The 20634-nt window shown below is 39.6% G+C and overlaps 1 protein-coding gene across 1 annotated transcript in view; it reads left to right on the forward strand.

Annotated features, from left to right (window-relative positions):
• Positions 1-20634, forward strand: part of polrmt (polymerase (RNA) mitochondrial (DNA directed)) — a 50551-nt gene that overhangs the window by 7063 nt on the left and 22854 nt on the right. The window contains exons 5-14 of the mRNA XM_067597302.1: positions 3805-3991; positions 7140-7289; positions 9188-9355; positions 9868-10038; positions 11879-12118; positions 14129-14914; positions 15223-15345; positions 18202-18324; positions 19074-19253; positions 20315-20401. Coding sequence (XP_067453403.1) covers positions 3805-3991; positions 7140-7289; positions 9188-9355; positions 9868-10038; positions 11879-12118; positions 14129-14914; positions 15223-15345; positions 18202-18324; positions 19074-19253; positions 20315-20401 — 2215 coding nt within the window. The remainder of the gene's footprint in view (positions 1-3804; positions 3992-7139; positions 7290-9187; positions 9356-9867; positions 10039-11878; positions 12119-14128; positions 14915-15222; positions 15346-18201; positions 18325-19073; positions 19254-20314; positions 20402-20634) is intronic.

The following is a 20634-nucleotide window of genomic DNA, read 5'->3' on the forward strand; positions in this document are numbered from 1 at the left end:
CTTATCCCTTTAAGTTTTCCCTTTGTAAGTGCTGTGTCCTCCAGAGCTCTTTGCTCCCTAGGGTGCAGCAGAGCAGTCACCAGGCTGATTATGCTCTATCTTTCAACCTCTCTGCCCTCTTTGTTCCTCTGGACCACACTGCCAGCACCCGGACTAATCCTCTCTTTGTTCAAGGCTCTCTCATTTACTCAGACCAAAATTGCACGTTGCATCAAAAGACACTCCAAGGCATGAGTGAAAATACTCAAAAATGTGACCTCTTTGGTTTGCTTTAGAAATATTCCCAAACACACTGCATAACTTTAAACAGTAGACACATGACTTGTATCTTGTACTACAGTTCCTTCCTCATATTATTCAACCATTATGTGCAGAACCCTGCTTACTTCTGATTAGATTAAATCGGGGGAAGTTGCTGAGCCAGGATTTCCTCCAGATGGTAATTAGCGTGCTGCTGTTTATAATTGTCTTGAGGAAAAGGTGTGCAGGGTGAAGCAGAGCTCTCTCATCCTCTCTGGTCGATGACAAATGTTTTTTCCGCACCTATGTCTCTTGGCTCAGTCATGTAGTTCTCTTGTTAACCTCTAGGGTGCAGTGCAACCAAACACGGTCCTCAGGTTCCTCAATCATTGTTGGGCAGGGGCATCACACCTTAAAGTATGCATAACACTAACAAGGTTTTACCCTGGAGACAAGAGATAAGATACCTGTTTTAAAGAAAGATTAATTAAACATGTAAAGATACTGCATAGTGCACATTGTAGATCCTACAAATAGCCTACAGTACCTTTTGTCTGTGCTTCACTGAATGTCAGACATGGTAATAATACTGTATGGCCTATATTATGGAATATCAGAATATCAATGTGCAGCATAAATAATAACAATACATATTAAAATTTATAAATGATTTACACAAACAAAATATTCATTTTAGTTTAGCCACAAATCACAGAGGAGTAAAGATCCACCAGCCTGAAAATATTCGTTCACAGGCCTTGTTAGGTATCACATATATAAAATTGAGTTATGAAATAATCATACTGCTATACCTCTCATTTGTATTCCAGAGACTGGTTGCACATTGGCATTACCTGCATTGTGCAGTCCAGTCATGGAGACTGTGCTCTCTCTAGGAGATCTCTAGGAGATTCTGTTTAAATAAACATTTCACTGATGTCGTCAGTGCCCATCTGTCTCTGGATCAAACTCACACTTTCAGTCTGACAGAGAGGCCTGTCAATGCAAATACTTAAATTGATATTCTGCCACTGTCGATTATGCTGGGGGAGACATATACAATGATCCCACAGACGGGGGTTTTTTCAAAACCTGAATTAATCAGGGAAACAGAAAGTTATCTGATTATCTTGGTCCCATTCCCACATCAAGAGGCAGGTCAGAAGGTTGTGAACTCTGAACTTGTGATCAAATGCCAAAGTCTTTTCCATCATAATAACAATATTCTCCCTCATAAATGAAAATCGACTTCTTGTGTCATCTGATGGGCTTGTTTAGCTTTCTGAATGCTAAAACTGAATAAATATCTAAACTAACCTCATAGAGAGGTATCGTAATAACTTTTTGCCACAGAGTTGGAAATAGATTATTCTAGGAGAAGAGAAAGGATAGAAACTGGTGGACACAAGTTTTAGAAGTGTATGTTTTAATGGTTGTTATGTATTGGTTATTTTTATGTACAATTAATACACATGCTGTTGAGAAAAGCTAACATCTGGGACTTCTAAACTGCTAAAACATTTGTTCGCTATTCTGAGGAAAGAATTAACTTGAAAGACAGTAAACTAAAAAGCCTTTTTGTTTGCATTTTGATATACAGTATGATACACAATAGTCTGTTTTATGGAAACACAGCTGGTCTCTCTTCCCCCCACATCAGCAAGCTGAATTACAGTAAGTTAGCTGAAGAGCTAAGCTAACTCTAATGGCTTACTGTGATTTAAACCGTTTTGATATGTTGCAGCCTTATGCTAAAATTGTTTTATTTTTTCCTTTCATCAGTCAACACTCAATACCCTATAATGACAAAGCAAAAACACAATCTTTCGAAATCTTTGCAAGTTTATTAAAAAGGAAAAACTGAACTATCACATTGACCTAAGTATTCAGACCCTTTGCCATGACATTATGACATTGCTGATTGGACATTGGTTTGGAAAGGCACACACCTGTCTATATAAGGTCTCACAGCTGACAATGCATATCAGAGCAAAAACCAAGCCATGAGGTTGAAAGAACTGCCTGCAGAGCTCATAGACAGGACTGTGTTGAGGCACAGATCTGGGAAGGGCTACAAAAAAATCTGCTGAATTTAAGGTTCCTAAGAGCACAGTGGCCTCATTAATTCTTAAATGGAAGAAGTTTGGAACAATCAGGACTCTTTCTAGAGCTGGCTGCCCAACCAAACCGAGCAATCGGGGAGAAGGGCCTTGATAAGAGAGGTGACCAAGAACCTGATGGTCCCTGTGACTGAGCTCCAGAGATCCTTTGTGGAGATGGGAGAAACTTCCAGAAGGACAACCATCACTGCAACACTCCACCAATCTGGGCTTCACAGCAAAGTAGCCAGACAGAAGCCTCTCCTCAGTGAAAGACACAGGAAAGCCTGCTTGGAGTTTGCAAAAAAGTACCTAAAGGACTCTCAGACTGTGAGAAACAAGATTCTCTCGTCTGATGAAACCGAGATTGATCTGTTTGGTCTGGATTCTAAGTGTCATGTCTGGAGGAAACCAGGCACTGCTCATCACCTGCCCAATAACATCCCAACGGTGAAGCATGGTGGTGGCAGCATCATGCTGTGGGGATGTTTTTCAGCAGCAGGAACTGGGGGACTGGTCAGGGTTGAGGGATGACCCTAAGCACACAGTCAAGACAACGCAGGAGTAGCTTAGGGACAACTCTGTGAATGTCCTTTAGTGGCTCAGCCAGAGCCCTGACTTGAACCCAATCAAACATCTCTGGAAAGACCTGAAAATGGCTGCCCACTGATGGTCTCCATCCAACCTGACAGCTTCAGGGATCTGCAGAGAAGAATGACAGAAAATCCCCAAATCCAGGGGTGAAAGCTTGTCACGTCATTCCCAAGAAGACTCGAGGGTGTAATCGCTGCCAAAGGTGCTTCAACTAAGTACTGAGTAAAGGATCTAAATACTTATGCCAGTGTGATATTTCAGTTATTCCTTTTTAACAAATTTTCCAAAAAAAATTCTAAAATCCTGTTTTCGCTTTGTCATTATGGGGTACTGTGTGCACAAGGCTACAACATAACAAAATGTGAAAAAAATAAAGGGGTCTGAATACTCTGAACGCACTGTACATACATGCATCATGGAAAATACAGAGCGGATTTTACAGTACACACAAAAAAGATTTAATTATTGCTAAAAAAAAAAAAATACAAAAAAAATTGTATTTTTATTCTAATCTTAATTTTTATTCTATTCTATATTCTAATTATGTGCATCAAAGAGATCTATGTTTTTAAAATAAATCATAGCATAGACAAAGCAAGTTCCACAGCTTTGTTGTGTAGAAACCATCATATTATGTAATATGATGTTTGGGTGGCTGTGGCCCATCACAATAATTTATTAATTTTCAGTATTAACCAGATGCTTCTTTGAGATGTGTTTGCTCCAATAAGTGAAATATGAAAGCCAGTAATCTCAGCACCTGGACAAATAAAAGTGGTCTTGGTTTTTTCATAAAAACTCCAGATATACATATAATATAGGCAAAACTGACAGTAAAAACCTGGAACCTTGTATGTCCCTGTATATCCAGGTGCCTGATGCAGATGGAGGAGGATAGCCTGTCTTTGGATAATCTCTTCAGCCAGTGTGTGTTCCGGCAAGATGAGAGAGACATGGTGCTGAAGGCCATACACACCGTCCAGCCAGACTACCAGCCCAGCCTCAACCTGACCACAAACCAGAGCTCTTCTTCATTGGTTCAGGACTACTACACACAGGTATTTGACTGGTACCTCATAGGTTACTTACTTGGAAGTTAGTCAATAAATATTAAAATAGAACAGTACTATATACAGATATTCAGTTATTACAGCTGTGTTGACTAAATTGAGATAAATCTCTCAGAAAATGAGTTTATTGTATTTTATAAGGTAAGATATAAATGATGGATATTAATTTAATATGACTTGATTTTGCAAATGTTCCTCGATATTCATATACAGTATATTGTCTCAATTACTATATGATGTGTATATATTTGAATATCATCAACATATCAGTGCAAATTAGGAAGAGGAATGGATGTATAATTAGCAGAGAAATACTAGTGGACCTGGCAGTTATCCTTGTGGTATGCCAAAGTTAATTATGGAGCATTCAGAGATTAATGGTTCAGGGTTTATAACTATTAAAAACACTTGTAAGGTGCTGGACTAAATACTTGAAACTTGAATTCTTTATTGTGAAGTATTATCCCAGATTCATTATAATCAGGATTCTTTACGGGCCGGTCTCTCTTGCGTCTGTAGAAAATAAAATTATCATCTGTTCCTCCAAAATCGTAGCGATAATGTTGTTAACCAAGGTTTAAGTTTGGGCTGCTGGTCTTCATGCTTAAAATGATCTGAAACTAAATTCACTGTATGTTATAGTGACTGTTACATGCTTTTCTGCACCACTTTGTTACTTGAAAATGATATGATGTATCATAATGCATCTTTGCCATACATGGATTTCATAAAGAATGTGTTTTCAGTCTAAAAGCAATGAAATTCATTAACAAACTTAGTGGGGCCTTATGTTAAAAAGTGATAAAGATAAGAGTTATTTTTAAGGCTGATCCTTATGTGTATTTTGCGAGTCAAAGCACCAGAGAGCTGGAAAAGCTGTCAGAAGGCTCCAGCGTGACTACGAAAGATTTGATTGTCACCCCTTCACAGCCAGACAAGCACTGGCCTATTTATAGTGAGTCAACTCTGCTTTCTAATGGGTCCTCCGCTTTCCTTGCCTCTCCTCCTCTCACCTCTCCTCCCTTTTCCCACCTCCCTTCCCCTCCTGATTCTCACATGATTCATTAACAGCTTTTTGTACAATTGCAGTATTTTTAACCTCAATCCTTGCACCTTATTCACTTTGGTCTTCATCTGAATGACATATTTTTGGTCCTCGTTATTATATTATTGGCCTGGTGTGTGTGTGTGATGGTAGCAATCAGTAGGTCATGTATTTTTATCATAAGAGTGTGGAAGTATGCCACTTAGTGAATGTAAATCAGGTCAAAATTGATTGCTTCATTACTTTTGCCTCCGATTGCATTTGTTAGGTTGACTAACTGGTCAGCTGGTTATGTGACTATGGCTGTGACTTTTTGGCAGGTTGGCTTAATGACTGGAACGCTGTCCAAATAACTGGTCCTCCGGATGACAGAGTAGCAGCCTGGATGGTCTCTGGAGGATTTTAAATCAGTGTTAGCAGCAGAAACACAGTCTAATTAGAATATTGTTTGTTAGTGTGAGATGGAATTTTGATAAGATGTAGATTGTACAAAATGCAGTTTGATCTAGTTTCAACTTGTCATCGGAGATTGTATGGTATTCTCTCATTTGATTATTTTTTCATATTGGAACATGCCTTTTTTATCACAATATTTTGATATTGCTTACGAGCTATACTAAGACTAGTTTGTAAACTCTGCTGTCCAGACCTTGCTAATATACCTAGTGAAAGGACTTTGAGCATGGCAGAGTAGGGAGAAGAAGAAAAACATTGCTATAGGTTTAGCAATTTTAATTCATTCAGTTTTATAAGTATTCAAATAAGATTACACAACTGTCTCTTCTGTAGAGTTGTTGTTTTTTTGTTTTTTTGCTGTCTCTTGTACACCAGAAGCTGCAAGTTGGTACTTTCAAAACTATCACACCAGCACATTTTTCACCAGCTATCTATTGATTTCACCCCTGTCTGCCGATAATGAGGTCTTCGCTTCTTAGCCCATTTATTGTTCTGAAATTTTAATATTGTACAAGAGCTGTTATAGTGAGCAGTTGATGTTCCATGCCGCCTTTAACTGTCCATGCTAGGTCTCTCTGAGGCCTGATTTATCTCTCTGCAGTCTGTTGTCTGCAGTGAGCTAGTTAAAGTTCATACAGCTGTACTACATCTACTCGTGACTACAACTTTTCCACAGTGTGTACTGATTTTATCCTATGGTGTTTTCCCCCCTGACCAGCTCACTCCCCCTTAAGCCAGCAGCTGACTTTACATTTATTTCTGTTACTGTAGCAAGAGGTTTGCTAATGTCTGTCAAGTCAGTTGCATTGTAGGTAACGCAGTCAGTGTAAACCACTTTGTTTTGGTTGGATGTAAGCAGCAGCCTATCAGGGGTCTGCTAGCAAGGTGTTTAGATTGTAAGGGGTTCATTTAATAAACCTTAATAGATACACATGGCAATTTAAGTTCTGGGCATTTCTGCTCAGTTTTAGCTTATGTAGACCAAAATGTTTACTGGATTTATTTTCCATCATGCAAATATTAACTACTTCTAGGTGTTTGACACTCATGTCCAGGCACAATGTAGTATATTTGCTGCTATGAACATCAGTGATGAAACCAACAGCCATCTGACCTCACCATCCAAGCTGCAGGTCTGCTCAGTTGAATCTTGAAAAGAAACCAGTTGGTTAACTACTGTCTGATAAAGCACCCACCATGTTTCTACATCTTTTTAAGAGTTTTTTCAGAGAGTAATGATCTCTGTTTGTTTTCTAGCAATACTAAGCTGATGATTGTGAGATTGAAGCTCAGATTAGCACTCTCTTGGCAGCAGAATGAGATGGGTTTATGATTCACTCCTGGCCTGAGAAGTCTCTTAACTATGTGGCATGAATTGATCTTGTCAGGCAATGCTTATACCCAGTGTTGTGTACAAACAACTTCCAAAAATCAAATGGTCACATTTAGGTTAGAGGTGCTTAAAATAAAGGATAGGTTAGAAGTTAAAGTCTGCCAATTTTGCTTTCTGAGAGGTTAATCTCAGAGTCTTTGTCTGTCTGTTGTCTTGTGTGTGTGTGTGTGTGTGTGTGTGTGTGTGTGTGTGTGTGTGTGTGTGTGTGTGTGTGTGTGTGTGTGTGTGTGTGTGTGTTTTAGAGGGCAGACCACGAGTACCCCAAACTGGACTTTACTCAGGAGGAGCTCCAGGAGCGTTTCAAACAACAGCTCGGCATGGAGCAGGCCTGCACCGTCACCATCGACTCTGTGGAGGCTGCCAAGCCTGTCACTGAAAACATGGCCAAAATGGTAAACAAACCCACCTGTTGCCCTTCTTCATCTTCATCATAATACATACTGTGGATTTGTTGTTCTATGATGCTGAAACTTCTCAAAACATTTTTACAAAATGGAGAAGACTCTGTTGTTGATAATAGTTGGTTTGGGATTCATTTTTGAACGCTAAACCATACCACCGTACTCTAAAATATACTGTACTGTATACTAGTAATATATAAATTAATTAATTTTTCACAAATCTCACTAGAAACTACCAAATGCCCTCCTTCATAGACCTGTTATATCAGGAAGTAAAAAATAATAGACACACTCTCTAATTCAAGAGAATGGGAAAGCTTTTCCAAACTTTTGACTGGTACTGTAATTGGCCCCCAGTCTACATTTGTACTGTTGCCAAAGCTAATATTTTTAAGAAAAAAATACAAAATTTCCCATAAACCATGTTGCTTCCAACTGCTGGCACACAATGTAAGATGCAGATTGTTGAGCGTGCATAACATCTAATCATCTAATCTCAATGATTTATTGACATTTAAAGTATGTTTTATATTTAAGTGTACCCCTTGTCTCTTTTGAGTAAAGTTTCTCTTTTCTCTGGTTAGAGGAGGAGACATTATATTCCTGTGGTGTGCCTTCTTTCCAACTCTGGCATTTACAGTCCAGCCTGGCTCGTCTGCCTCTGCAGATGGGCTACGTGGGAAGCGAGCAGGCTGAAAGTCCCTGGTGGTCAGGAAGCATTTACAGACAGGCAGGGCAGAATAATAATGTATTGTAATGGAGGCCTCTTGAGAAAACGCAGAGTCACCACTCCATCCACAATCCAGGCTGTGTCTCTTCTTCAGTCAGACTCGGTGAAACTTTTTAGCAGAAGAGTGAACATTAACGCATACATACCCAGATGTGCATGGGTGGCACAATACCTCCACAGAGACACGAACAAACCTGCTTACCACCCAGCAGCTAGGGATGCACATTTTCCTAATAAGTGTTTTATGTTAATTATGAAACGCAAAATCTATCATAATGCACCAGAAACAGCAGGTAATGATAAAGCCGATACTTGTCCTGACTGCAGACTTAAAGAACAGTTTTTCTCCCTCATTCAAAACACAAAATATGCACTACATTGTGAGACATTGACATTTTGGGAAATATGGTGATTTGCTTTCTTGCAGAAAGTTAGATAAGAAGATCCTTACCACTCTCATGTCTGAACAGGTAATTAGCTTAGTTTAGCATTGAGACTAGGGGAAACATCTATCTTGGCTTGGAGCTTGTAACTCATTGCAAAAAATACAACTTGTCGAGCCTGGTTAGCTGTTTCCTTCACTTCCAGTCTTTATGCTAAGCTAAGATAGCCACCTGCTGGCTCTATCTTCATAATTAGAGTTAGCATTAGAAAGCAAATAAGTGTATTTCCCAACTACATAACTATTCCTCTAACCTCAAATCAGCTGGAATGTGATTGACAAATGATGATTGTTCATTGGTAAATTGTTTATATCCCGACTGCAGTCCCTTCTACTGGGCCAAGACTCTGTGTGAGAACAATAAAATAGATTTTTCCTTCTTTTTTAAGTCTTAGATGAATAAGTCTGTAGCCCAGTTGTGTTCCTCTTAAGAAGGACAGTCTGTTTTCTCGCTCTTTCTCATCTGGAGGCATCAGACAAACAAGCCTAACCATCAAATAGAATGCACAGTCATGTTGTACAATGACTTGTGTCCAATGAGAGATGGCCCCATCTACTGCTTCACAATTTATAATGACTTTCCATTTGGTTCATGCACTATGTGACAAACAAGGACTGCTGCAGAATTGGTAATTTTATTTATCCCGTCCTCTATGGGTTTCCTGCAGTCAGTTACCGACATGAGATGGATGACTTACAGTTGTGTTGTCCGTTTAGAGGGAGCTGCTGGCAGAGCAGCGGGCACACTGGCAGAAGATCCTCCTCCAAGCTTTGAGGGAGAGCAAGATGATCCTGGCTAAGACCAACAGCAAGGACTACAGGCTTAACCTTTATCCCTACCTCTGTCTGCTGGAGGATAGAGAGTATGTGGACATCATGATACAGGTAATACAACCCACCAAGCCCAGCCTACCGCTCAATGAAATGCCAGACAGCTAAGATTAAACACAGTCTTATCAATCTTTTGAGTCAAGAGCATTTGATTGACGATAGCTTTATTTTACTACAACATTAAAATAAAGATGTGTAGTGATATCACGGTTATCTCTCCTCTGTTTTCTCGACATTGCTGGTTACATAATACGACCCAACCAATCTGGGAAACCACAAAACACAAATCAAGCAACTGACAGTGACAACAGCTGGAAAAGCATCAGGCTTTATCTTTGGCAGCAAAGGGGAGCATGCTTTGATCAGATTTGTTTGCTTCCAGCACAGACAAATACACAGGTTTTACGGCTTCAATTCTGAAAAGACCACTTTCACTTTGATTTCCCCTGTGACTGAAGGATTGCTTTTTCATTAAACTTAACCAGATCTGACAAAAGCCTGATGTGTGAGTGTCACAAATCTTTGCATCTGCTTGACCTTTTGAACTGTGTCCGACTCTTGTCCAGAGTGTTGCCAATTTGCCTCCCAGTGGAGAATCACTGAAGATTTTAGCCAGGGATCTTGGCAACAGGGTGTACACCAAGTACTCTGTGCGCCAGAAGCACAAAAATCAGACGGTGGACAAGTTGGGCAACATTTACAACGCTTACACAGACCTGCTGGCCAAAGATACCAAGGTAAAGAAATCATCACACCACAGCCGTCTTCCTCTATGTGTACTTCTGCTTTTGCAAAAGAGAATCGCGTGTCAATTTATCTGAACAAGATGTGCTTTCATTTATTTTGCATGCGCTATGGTGCAACACGGTTGAAATTTGCAAGTGAAATTTGAAACAAAAAATGAGAGGCAGATTCGTTTTTTGATTCAGGTGTATGCTATACACAATCAAATGTAGAAGTTTAAATGTGTAAAAACTAAATACGCCACTAACTTATTTGTATTCAATTCTAAACTCTAATACGTTTTTTAAGTAAATTGCTGGATTCCATAATGATTCAGAAAAAAACATAATAACATAACACCATTGTAAGTATAAAAGCTAAGACATACATGCATGTTGTACTGTGCAATGCAGCAAACACTGCACGGCCTGTAAAGATGCAAACTTAAGGACATCGCAGTTCATTGTTGTTGCTCAAGTTATATGTGAATTGTGAAAACACCATACATGGTTCTCGATTCTGACGTGCACAATCAAACAATTCACAGCTCATTGTGTTTAAACTCTGTTGAGCAGTAGTGCATTTGTTGAGCTGAAATGATATCCTTTGTCACCATATGGTTTGCTTTATTTGCAAAACACTGCGTTTGTTTTGTGTCATACCGTATGCTGCCTAATAACCCCACTGAATGAGTCAATTGTTTAACTCTAAAGTCTCAAATATTATTCTCTTTTGAAGCTAAATGTTGTTGTCACAACATTAATGTACTGTATCTAACTGAACAGTGAATTTTGTGAATCATTCTGCCAGGCCCTCAACATCAGCAGTGAAATATGTAAGCAATCTAAACACTGATTAACATTTGATGGGTGTTTAATATTTGTAGCAGATAAAAAACTTAGTGACCTTGTGTACTCTGCTCATTGACATGCTGTACATTTTTTTTGTGAAGTAAAGGACTGTGTTTCCTCGATGGGATTTTACAGCCAATTTCACTGACTCAGTGTTCCACTAGTGTTGTGATGGCTCTGGTACACTGAGGCGAAAACGCTAACATCATCAAGATTATAATGAGTGAGAGCTCATTATACTCCAGTAGCTAGTTAAACTAGAAGTTATGGTGTTTGTTTTATATGAGATGTTTTTTTTTACACGGCCTTTGTACTCATAATGATGTCTATTATGACATTTTTCCATTGTTTTTATGGCACCAAACTTTCTCACTTAGTTGTTCTCTAGTTGAGTTCTCAGTATACACATTTACATTTTCATGGATCTGTTGTGAAAGCTAAACCAATAAATGTTAGACTAAACTGCCTCTCACGTCAGGTCAAGCTGGTTTGTATATTTTTCTAATGACATAATCTCAAGTTCCTGACACCCCCAAGCTTTCTAAAGAAAGAAACTAACCGAAGTCTAAAGAGATAAAAGAATGTCTTTTTTAAGTAAATTATGTCGTGTTGTTGACTACCATAGTTTTTAATTTTTACTTTGAAGATCCATGCTGATGAGATTGCATACGATTGCTTTCTTCTGAAACAAATAATGCTTTTACTCATTGATCTTTTCTTCTTTTGCATTGGGGTCTTGTCTTTGGCTGAATTTTAATACATCTGGGCTTTTACAGTACTTATCACGTCTTTTGAAACAGGAAAGTTATTTTTGATTGGATCACAAATAAGTGCGTGTTTTGACAAATTGTCTTTAGATGTTGCTGTGCCTTTCAACCTATGTACAGACTTTATAGCTTACTGTAAGGGGACTTTTTTTTTTGGATTTTATTGTAATCATATGTCATGCTCTTGCGATATGAGGGAAAATGTCTAAATCCCACCTCTGTTCCTCTCCCTCCAGGTGTATGACGTCCTTCCCAGGGAGCAGTGGTGTAAGCTAGAAACAGAGCAGTGTTCAGGACCCACACTGCAGGGAGGCGAGAGCCACTGGCCATACATAGTAACTCTGGAGCTGGGCACTTGGCTGGTGGATATAATGGTCAAGAGCCTTAAAATTAATAGCGACATCCTGAACCCGGCCTATGACAGGAAGCTCATCCCCATCCTCTACCACATGTATACCTTTCGCAGCACCAGACAGGTACAGTGGATGTGCAAATCCTTCAAAGCCCAGCTTATTCCACAGGGATATCAAGGAGTACATGGTTAACTGGGTGGTAGTGATTCTGCTAAAGCAGTCTTTCCAAAAAGGCAGGGTACAGGGTGAGCAGTAGCACAGGTCCTCTGGGTTCTTTTTCCCCCTTAATAAACCCATTCAGGTCCAGATATCAAATACCTTTGATAACCTGCCTGGTAACAGGATTCCCAAGCATTAACCCAGACCAATAAAGATCCTTTCAACTGAGATTTATGCAGAAAAAAATGGTCAAGGATTAGAGTTAAAAGGATCTTCTGGAAACTGCAGTAACATTGTGGGTAGTATTCAAAAGGATTAAAAATAAAACACAGTGAGCTGTTCATTATGAATACTCTCTATCAGTTAAATCAAGTCATCTTATTCATTTTGGCTTTTTTGAAAAATACAAACAGTACGATTAAGAGATTGACCCAGTGAAGTTGAAGTGGTTATAAAGCTGACATTTTCATTAATAATGGAAGAACCATAGTGGAGCAGAAACAAAGAAAATGTCTGAAAGCACCTGACCTTCAATTTCGACAAGACTGTCTGTCACTCTAAAGCCTGTTACCTTGTACATTTGAGCACCCTCCTATCCAGCATGAAGCCCCAAAAGAGTGTGAATTATAAAACCATTTCGCCCCTGTGAGTTGGCAGGGGGAACAGTTGAGAAAGATGAATAGGTTCCAGGCTAATCCCTTTTTTTAGTGTCCCCTTAATTGGCTCGCTGATTTACTACCATGGGACCCAACAGGAAGGTGAGGCGACCGTGTCAAGCAAAAAAAGGCGTAAAGAGAGAAAGAACTTTGGATTTTTTGGGACTTTTTGGACTTGATGCACTTTGACCAAGGGATGGGCTATTGCAGAAGTTTAGTCTTGTGAATATTTTATATCTCTTTCCCCCCCTCTTTTCTTTTCTCTTCATCCTCCCCCTCCCCTTTCTTTTTCTGTTTGGAGGTTAGCCCATCAGGGGAGCATCCTAATGATTTTACAGCACAACGTGGCAGTCTGACTCATGCAAGCAATGCTGAGGTGTTTTATGTTTCTGTCAGGTTACTGTATTTCTCCCTTAAGATGGTCTTTATGCTCTGCCCCATGTCCTCTATGTGTGTCGAGTTAGAACTTGCAACACAATAATTCTTGCACATCAAAGCCACAGCTTGGGAGAAACTTGTGTATACCAATGTAGGTGAGTTCACATGATGTAATTCATCCCTCTGCTATGCTGCTCCTGGCCAGGGTTTTACATAATTCAATAAAGAAAGCTGATAATCTTTGATGTTGAAGCTTTAGTGTGTAAGCAATATTTCAGTTACCACTCTTTAAAGTTAGGTTTTGAGTATTTTTGCCTTTAATTGATAATATAAAGTCAAGAGGCAGCAGGAGTTGTGGGGAGAGAGAGAAGGAGAGGGGCATGACATGCAACAAAGTTCCCCAGCCAAATTTGAACTTGGCCACCAGGCCATTATGACTCCTCACTGAGCACTTTTAATTAAATGAAGATATAACATCCTGTTTGGTTTGGAGGTTTATGGAGCTACAGTTGGCTACCTGAGTCTTTTGTGAATGTTAGTGATCTGATATTCAATGTTGACCAGTTTTTGGAGGAATGATATCAATGGAAACATGAACTTAGCCCAGTTGTTTTGGACTGAGACGTGTAAGTGTAGGGCTCGTTCATTGTTCTCTGTATCGGTTATGATTTAAACTGCTAGGAAACATTTCCGACTCAGCTACTGGTATTTATTTGAAAATTACGCTGAAATCAGTCAGGAATGAAATTAGCCACACTCTTCACCCCACACGTCATGGTTAAACTTAACCTGATTTTGAAATAAGTGGATAAAGCGTCATTCATTTGGGTGTAATTGAAACATCGGCATCTGTTTTTCAGGGCAATCTTCTCTGTGTCTGCTCATTTGAAGTTTTCTGCCTCTAATTGGATTTCACATGATGCTGTGTTTCACCCTCCAGGTCGGCTTCATCAAGCCCCACCCTATCCTGATTCAGATGCAGCAGGAGGCCATGGAGACCAAGTTGACCTTTGACTCCTATGTGATGCCGATGCTGTGCCCTCCTGTGCCCTGGACTTCTGTGAAGTTTGGAGCTTACCTGCTGACACCTGCCAAGCTAATGCGCACAGTGGATGGGGCCACCCAACATGAGGTGTTATTGGACAAATGCCAGAACCTCCATGCAGTCTTAGACTCTCTTAACCAGCTGGGTAACTGCGCCTGGAGGATCAACAAACCCTTACTGGATATTATTATCTCTATCTTCAATGACCGCGGTAGTGAGAAACTAGACATCCCTCCTCCCCTGTCAGAAGCACCCAAAATACCTCACTTTAACCCCCAAGATCCCACTTATACGGCTAGTGAGAAGGCCCACATGAAAAGGGAAGTGATCAATGCCAAAAAGAAATGCAGTGAGATGCACAGCTTGCGTATGGATGCTCTCTATAAACTCTCCATCGCCAACCATATGAGGGATGAGATCTTCTGGTTCCCTCACAACATGGACTTCCGGGGACGTACCTACCCCTGTCCTCCATACTTTAATCACCTGGGAAGTGACGTGACTCGAGCTATCCTCGTGTTTGCGGAGGGGAAGCCCCTCGGTCCGAAGGGCCTAGACTGGCTAAAGATCCACTTAGTCAATCTGACAGGGTTAAAGAAGAGGAGCTCACTACAGGGAAGGCTGGAGTATGCCAACACTATCATGGAGGACATACTGGACTCTGCTGACAACCCTCTCAATGTCAGTCTATCTTTGTTGGTCATTTCAACCATAGCTTCATAGTTCTACATAGCATTTCTTTTTAGAACTTCTGAGTTTTGAAGTATATGAGATTACATATAGAATGATGCAAAAACAACTATTACTCTCAATTTCTGAAATAAACAGATTGTAGCATAACGCCTTTCTCTCTCACTTAGGTGAATGGTTACTTTAATCAGTGACAAATATCTGTCAAATATCTGACAAAACACAGAGTAAAAATAGATGTTTTTTCATGTTTATATATGCCAAATAACATGCCATGTGCTTGTGTTTGTCTCTCTTAGGGTAAGAAGTGGTGGATGAATGCAGATGAGCCTTGGCAGGCTCTGGCTTGCTGCATGGAGATAGCCGATGCTGTGAGATCTCCCGATCCGACACAGTTCATCTCTCATTTTCCTGTTCACCAGGTACCATAAGACAATTAAAAGAATAATGTGTTCACAGGTTTGCATAGTGAACCAAGAGGCTGTTGTGTCATGCATGTTTGATCTCTGTCAGCATTATTTCCTGTCAGTCCTTTTCAGTTAGATAATATTGATTTGACAAAATGCTTTTTAAATATTGTATGAAAACTCCGCCTGTAGCGTGAGTGTCTGCATATGTAGGAATTAACTAATCTGAAAACACCTTCAGCCAATCATAATTCCCGTTTATAGCCTGCTAAAAATAAGATATGCCATTCATTCATGTTTTATAGTTCTGGTTTAGAGGGCACATCAAAGTTAACAAACCAAGACCTCCCCAACCATCTGGGGCCATTTTAATACCATAAACCTGTAGAACTAATCTTAGAAACAAGGCCATAGCTTTAGCTGTCCTTTACTGAGTATTTAAACCCCTGCCCTCTCTTACACAAACCAAAGCAACAGACAAATTGTCTGCAATAGTGTTGCAGCTGGAGACATATTTACTTTAGAATCTAACCCACTCACTGTGCCGCTTTATGTCTGGTATCCAGTTATTTGCAGGTTAAAGTATAATCTGTGTTTGGTATAGTTGTTCAGAGTAAAGCAACAGGGTAATAACCGTATTATATTGTAGTTTTTATTAGCACTTGAGTACATGGCTCTCATTTATTTTACTTTTTTAAGGATGTACATTTTATATCAATCCTTTGAATGATTGTTAGTTGTACCTGCACCAATAAAAGTGCAAGTAATGCAAGTGGAAATAATTTGCCTGATTCCAGTCTTCAAATATGGATTTTCTCTCATATTTTTAAAAGAAAAAGACAAAAATATATAGTACAATGTGAGAGCATATAGCAGTGAATGTAGCACCTCTTCCCCCTGCTGTTTTTAAGGACAATAGCTCCAAGGTTTTCACTAAGTGCATCTTTGAAATTCAACCTACTTAGTGACTAGAAATGAAAATTTCCCTTCAGGATAACACTGGCACATTTAAATCATATTGATGTTAATTAATGTGTACTGTCCCTGATGAATAAAGTAAAGTAAGGAATCTAAACAGCCAGAGGGAGTCAAAGGAGTCCGAGTCCACATTTGAAATGAAATTGTTGTGGAACTGAAAGTTGGACAGGAATGTGGCCAACGCACTGCAATGTTTATGCTAGGCTTTTTAATCTTGCCTGACGGGGTGAATACAGGACATTTCCAGTTCCCGGATACACTTAATCTCATCTAAACTGCTCAGTCTAGTGGATAGCATAAATCATTACACTCTGTATAAGATTAGGGCAATGTTAAACCTATAGCCAAGAGAAGAGAGAATTCCACACACTGTCCTTTTACTTGCAATAAACTTAATTAAAGATACAACATTTCAGTCCTTAGACCTTCATCAGGTAAAACTGAGGAATAAAGAACATCCCAGGCAGATGTAGTCAACACCTCCTCGGGTGAGTCCAGTCAGGGATCATAAGCTGTCAGGCAATCAGTCCCACAGTCTGAATGTATTTAACCTATTAAAACACACCTCCCACCATCAAAGATGGACATTCCATATATGAATTTATATACAAGCATTGAATAATATAATTAAAATTAAAATCAATTTACCCAAAATAATCTCTTCCAATAGTGACAATAATGATGATGATGATAATAATAATAATCATAATAACGACAACAACAACAACTATAATTATAATAATTTTCGCTGTTTAGGCTATCCCATAATTATAACTCTAAATAGGCAGTAGGTTACCACAATACAAAATTTAAATAACCACATTCAGTCATATAATAGTAGAAATAGAAAACAGGAAAAAAATATGAATATAGAAAAATCCATTTAATCTCACAATTGAAATACATAAACATAGGGATGATGAAGATAATGTGCAAAGATCATCCAAACAGGGCTTCACTATCTGGGAAATAGAAGAAAATTCATCATTAGTGGACAAATCTATAAATATAGTAACAATAAAATAAGAATTCACAGCATCTTATTAAGTAGAAACTCATCATTAAGACCTTTGGGGGACAATGTGGTCTGTAATGTGAAGATCCAAAAAGCTTCACATCTCTTTAGTAACAGGTTATGTTGACCACTAATGCTGAGGTGGGAGGTGCCTTCTAATAGACTAAATATGTACAGACTGCAGGCCTGACAGCTTATGGTCCCTGATTGGCCTCACCTGAAGAGGTGTTGGCTATATCTGTCTGGAATGTTCTTTGTTCCTCAGTTTTACCTGATGAAGGTCTAAGGACTGAAACGTTGCATCTTTAATAAAGTTTACTACAAGTAAAATGACAGTGTGCAGGAATTCTCTCTTCTCTTCCCTGTGGGCAATTCCTCCCACGCACCTGTCTTCAAGAAACTGAAAGCATGCATGAGCCTTTAGAGTTAAGATCTAGAGATGTTAAACTTAAATCAATTGTGTAAAACTCTCCATCTGATGCCAAATCCAGTCCAGATGTTGCTTAGAATGAAGCCATTAATTCAAGATGCTTTGAAATGGTTTGATAGTCTTATGTTAAGTGTAGCATTCACTCTGTGGCTGTGGGCTGTGGGACATGGCGATATGTTGTTATGAACTGATATTCAACCAAATAATTTCCCACATCTACTGAGTTCCTGTGATTCATCTTGCCCTTTTATCCTTTTTTCTATTTTATCTTTCTCTCTTCACTTTGTTGTGTTTCACCTCTGCTTTCTTTAAATCGTTAAATCGTTCTTTGTCCTGTGCCCTCTCCTATTTGGTGCTGATCTCTGTAATTCTTTCTCTGTGTCTGTTCTCTCCTCCTCCACATCATTGCTTTAATCTGCCCTTCCCTTCTACTCCCCCTCTCCTCCAGGACGGCTCCTGTAATGGTCTCCAGCACTACGCCGCTCTAGGCAGAGACGTTATTGGTGCCACATCAGTCAACCTCATGCCCTGTGATGAGCCCCAGGATGTGTACAGCGGAGTAGCGCAGCAGGTCAGTACCAGCGAACTGTTCTTGGTTTGCACTGATTTGTTCCCCTTCTTTGAACTGAAGGACTTGAAGTTGCACAACATAACTAAATCGCGACTGACTTCACTTGCAAAGGCACACTGAAGGTGCTCAGCTGTTAATATTCAGATGACTCACTAGATCCCATAATGAGTGACACACTGAGCACTGCCAATATATTTTAGGTTTGTCAGTTTAGGTCTTGTATTAAATAGTGCTTAGTCTCTCATACCTTGCATCAAAGTGCAGTGAAAATAGACTATCCATATCCAAAGGCTCAAAGGGCAAGTGTGCATAAAATGCAATCAAGGGGCCCAGTTTGCTGTGAATCTACTTATTTTTAGGGAGAAACAATTTGACGTTAATTGTGTTGCACAGGCAGCAGGAATCACAGTGTGCTGAGGAAGAAAAGTATGTCCCAAGCCAAAGCCTTCCAAGGGCAGCGACTGTAACTGCAAAGTATATTGTGGTGTTGTCAGTGAGCCGACAGAAAGCAGAGTACATTTCGCTGCAGGACACTATCTCACTGTCATATTTTTACCTCTGGACATTGCAGTTATTGTTTGATGATACTGTAGATTATATCAGGGTTGTGAAATAGCAAGCTTCCTAGATAAATAAATCTCGTTTACTTGCAAGGATAAATTGTACAATAAGTAAAAGTGGCAATAATCATGTTATCAGAAACTGTGTTAAGCATTTCTGCCCACATGCAACGTGCCCATGTGTTTCAGGTGGAGGAGTTCCGAGCGCGGGATGCAGAGAATGGCCTGAAGATCGCTCAGGTCCTGGAGGGCTTCATCAGCCGGAAGGTGGTCAAACAGACCGTGATGACTGTGGTGTACGGGGTCACACGCTACGGGGGACGGCTCCAGATAGAGAAAAGACTGAAGGAGATTGATGAGTTCCCCAAGGTACAGTAGCAGTGGAGGGTGATTGTTGTGGTGGGGGGTGGGGGGGGTGGGGATTCCTCGCACTGCATACAAATTTTATTTTTAGCATGGTATCAGCGTGGTAAGACAGAGTGGCCTTTTAGTACAGGATCTCCCCTATATGGGGCATTTCTTACATACAAATGAGTCCAGATGGACTCATAGTGAAGGATAAGGTCTTCTCTACTGAGGTCTGTCCTGCTAAAGGCAATAAAGGCGTTTATTGCACAGTGACTGCATGTAATTTCATAACATTTGATCATGCACCCAATAGGATTCCAGTAACTTTGACCTTGACATTAAGAGTCCCACCACACTGTTTCCAAGTGAGCTGCATGGAGCAAGAACAGAAGTTTATTTTAGCCAAGTTTATTTACAATCATATTGCAGTGAAATAAAGTATTGCATGGTTGTATCAGTGAGGCCAGGAGTGAAATCAAACAGTAGATATATTCGATATCCTGCGCACAGCCGCTATGAATCTATTTTTAGTTCAAAACAATTGCACTTGATTTGGTTCACTGATGGACACACCATTCCTTTGGAATGACACCATGGCAGGAGAATGGAGACATTTAATCTTCTTACAGCTCTGTAGTGCTTATTATCTGTCAAATAGCTATATATTTCCTTACAGTAGTTGGAGTTAATCTCATTGTCTGTATAGATGGAATCAGCATGATCCTGCTGTCAGTGTATCTACCATCTCACAGCCGGAATATTGCGCTAAATGACTTCTGCATAATGTCCCTAATTGTTTACATGGGAAATTAGGGGGGAGTGTAATTGTGACTGATTACGGTGGGATGTAGGGGGATGAGGCAGCTCCTAGCGAGGAAGAGATCATGTCTCTATAATGATATGAGAAATATACCACTCTCATTCACCTCTGCTACTTCTATCATTTATATTTGAATTATACTTGTAATTAACAATAATTACAAGTGAAAAGAACTTTGTACTCTGTTTATTGTTCAAGATGAAAAATGCGTGTGTGACCGTGTGAATAAATACACAAGCATAATCATGTCTTGTATTTCCAGGAGCATGTATGGGATGCATCTCATTACCTGGTGCGTCTGGTGTTCAGTGGCTTAAAGGAGATGTTTACAGGGACCAGAGAGATCCAGGTGGGTTCATTACACCTGCTTCTAGTCAAATACACACACAAAAGTATCTCATCTAACATATTACCACCAATATAAACTCACACTAGTCTGTTACTAATTGCATAACACAGTTGACGCTAAGTAAAAATATTGCGTAATAAGAGTTCCTGCTCTTTTTTTCCCCCAAGAATCTATACCCACATGCAGTAAACACTATTTCCTTTCAAGTTGTAAATAAGCGGACATTCACATAA

This window comes from Thunnus thynnus, chromosome 8 (genome assembly GCF_963924715.1).
Source record: "Thunnus thynnus chromosome 8, fThuThy2.1, whole genome shotgun sequence".
Taxonomy (NCBI): Eukaryota; Metazoa; Chordata; class Actinopteri; order Scombriformes; family Scombridae; genus Thunnus; species Thunnus thynnus.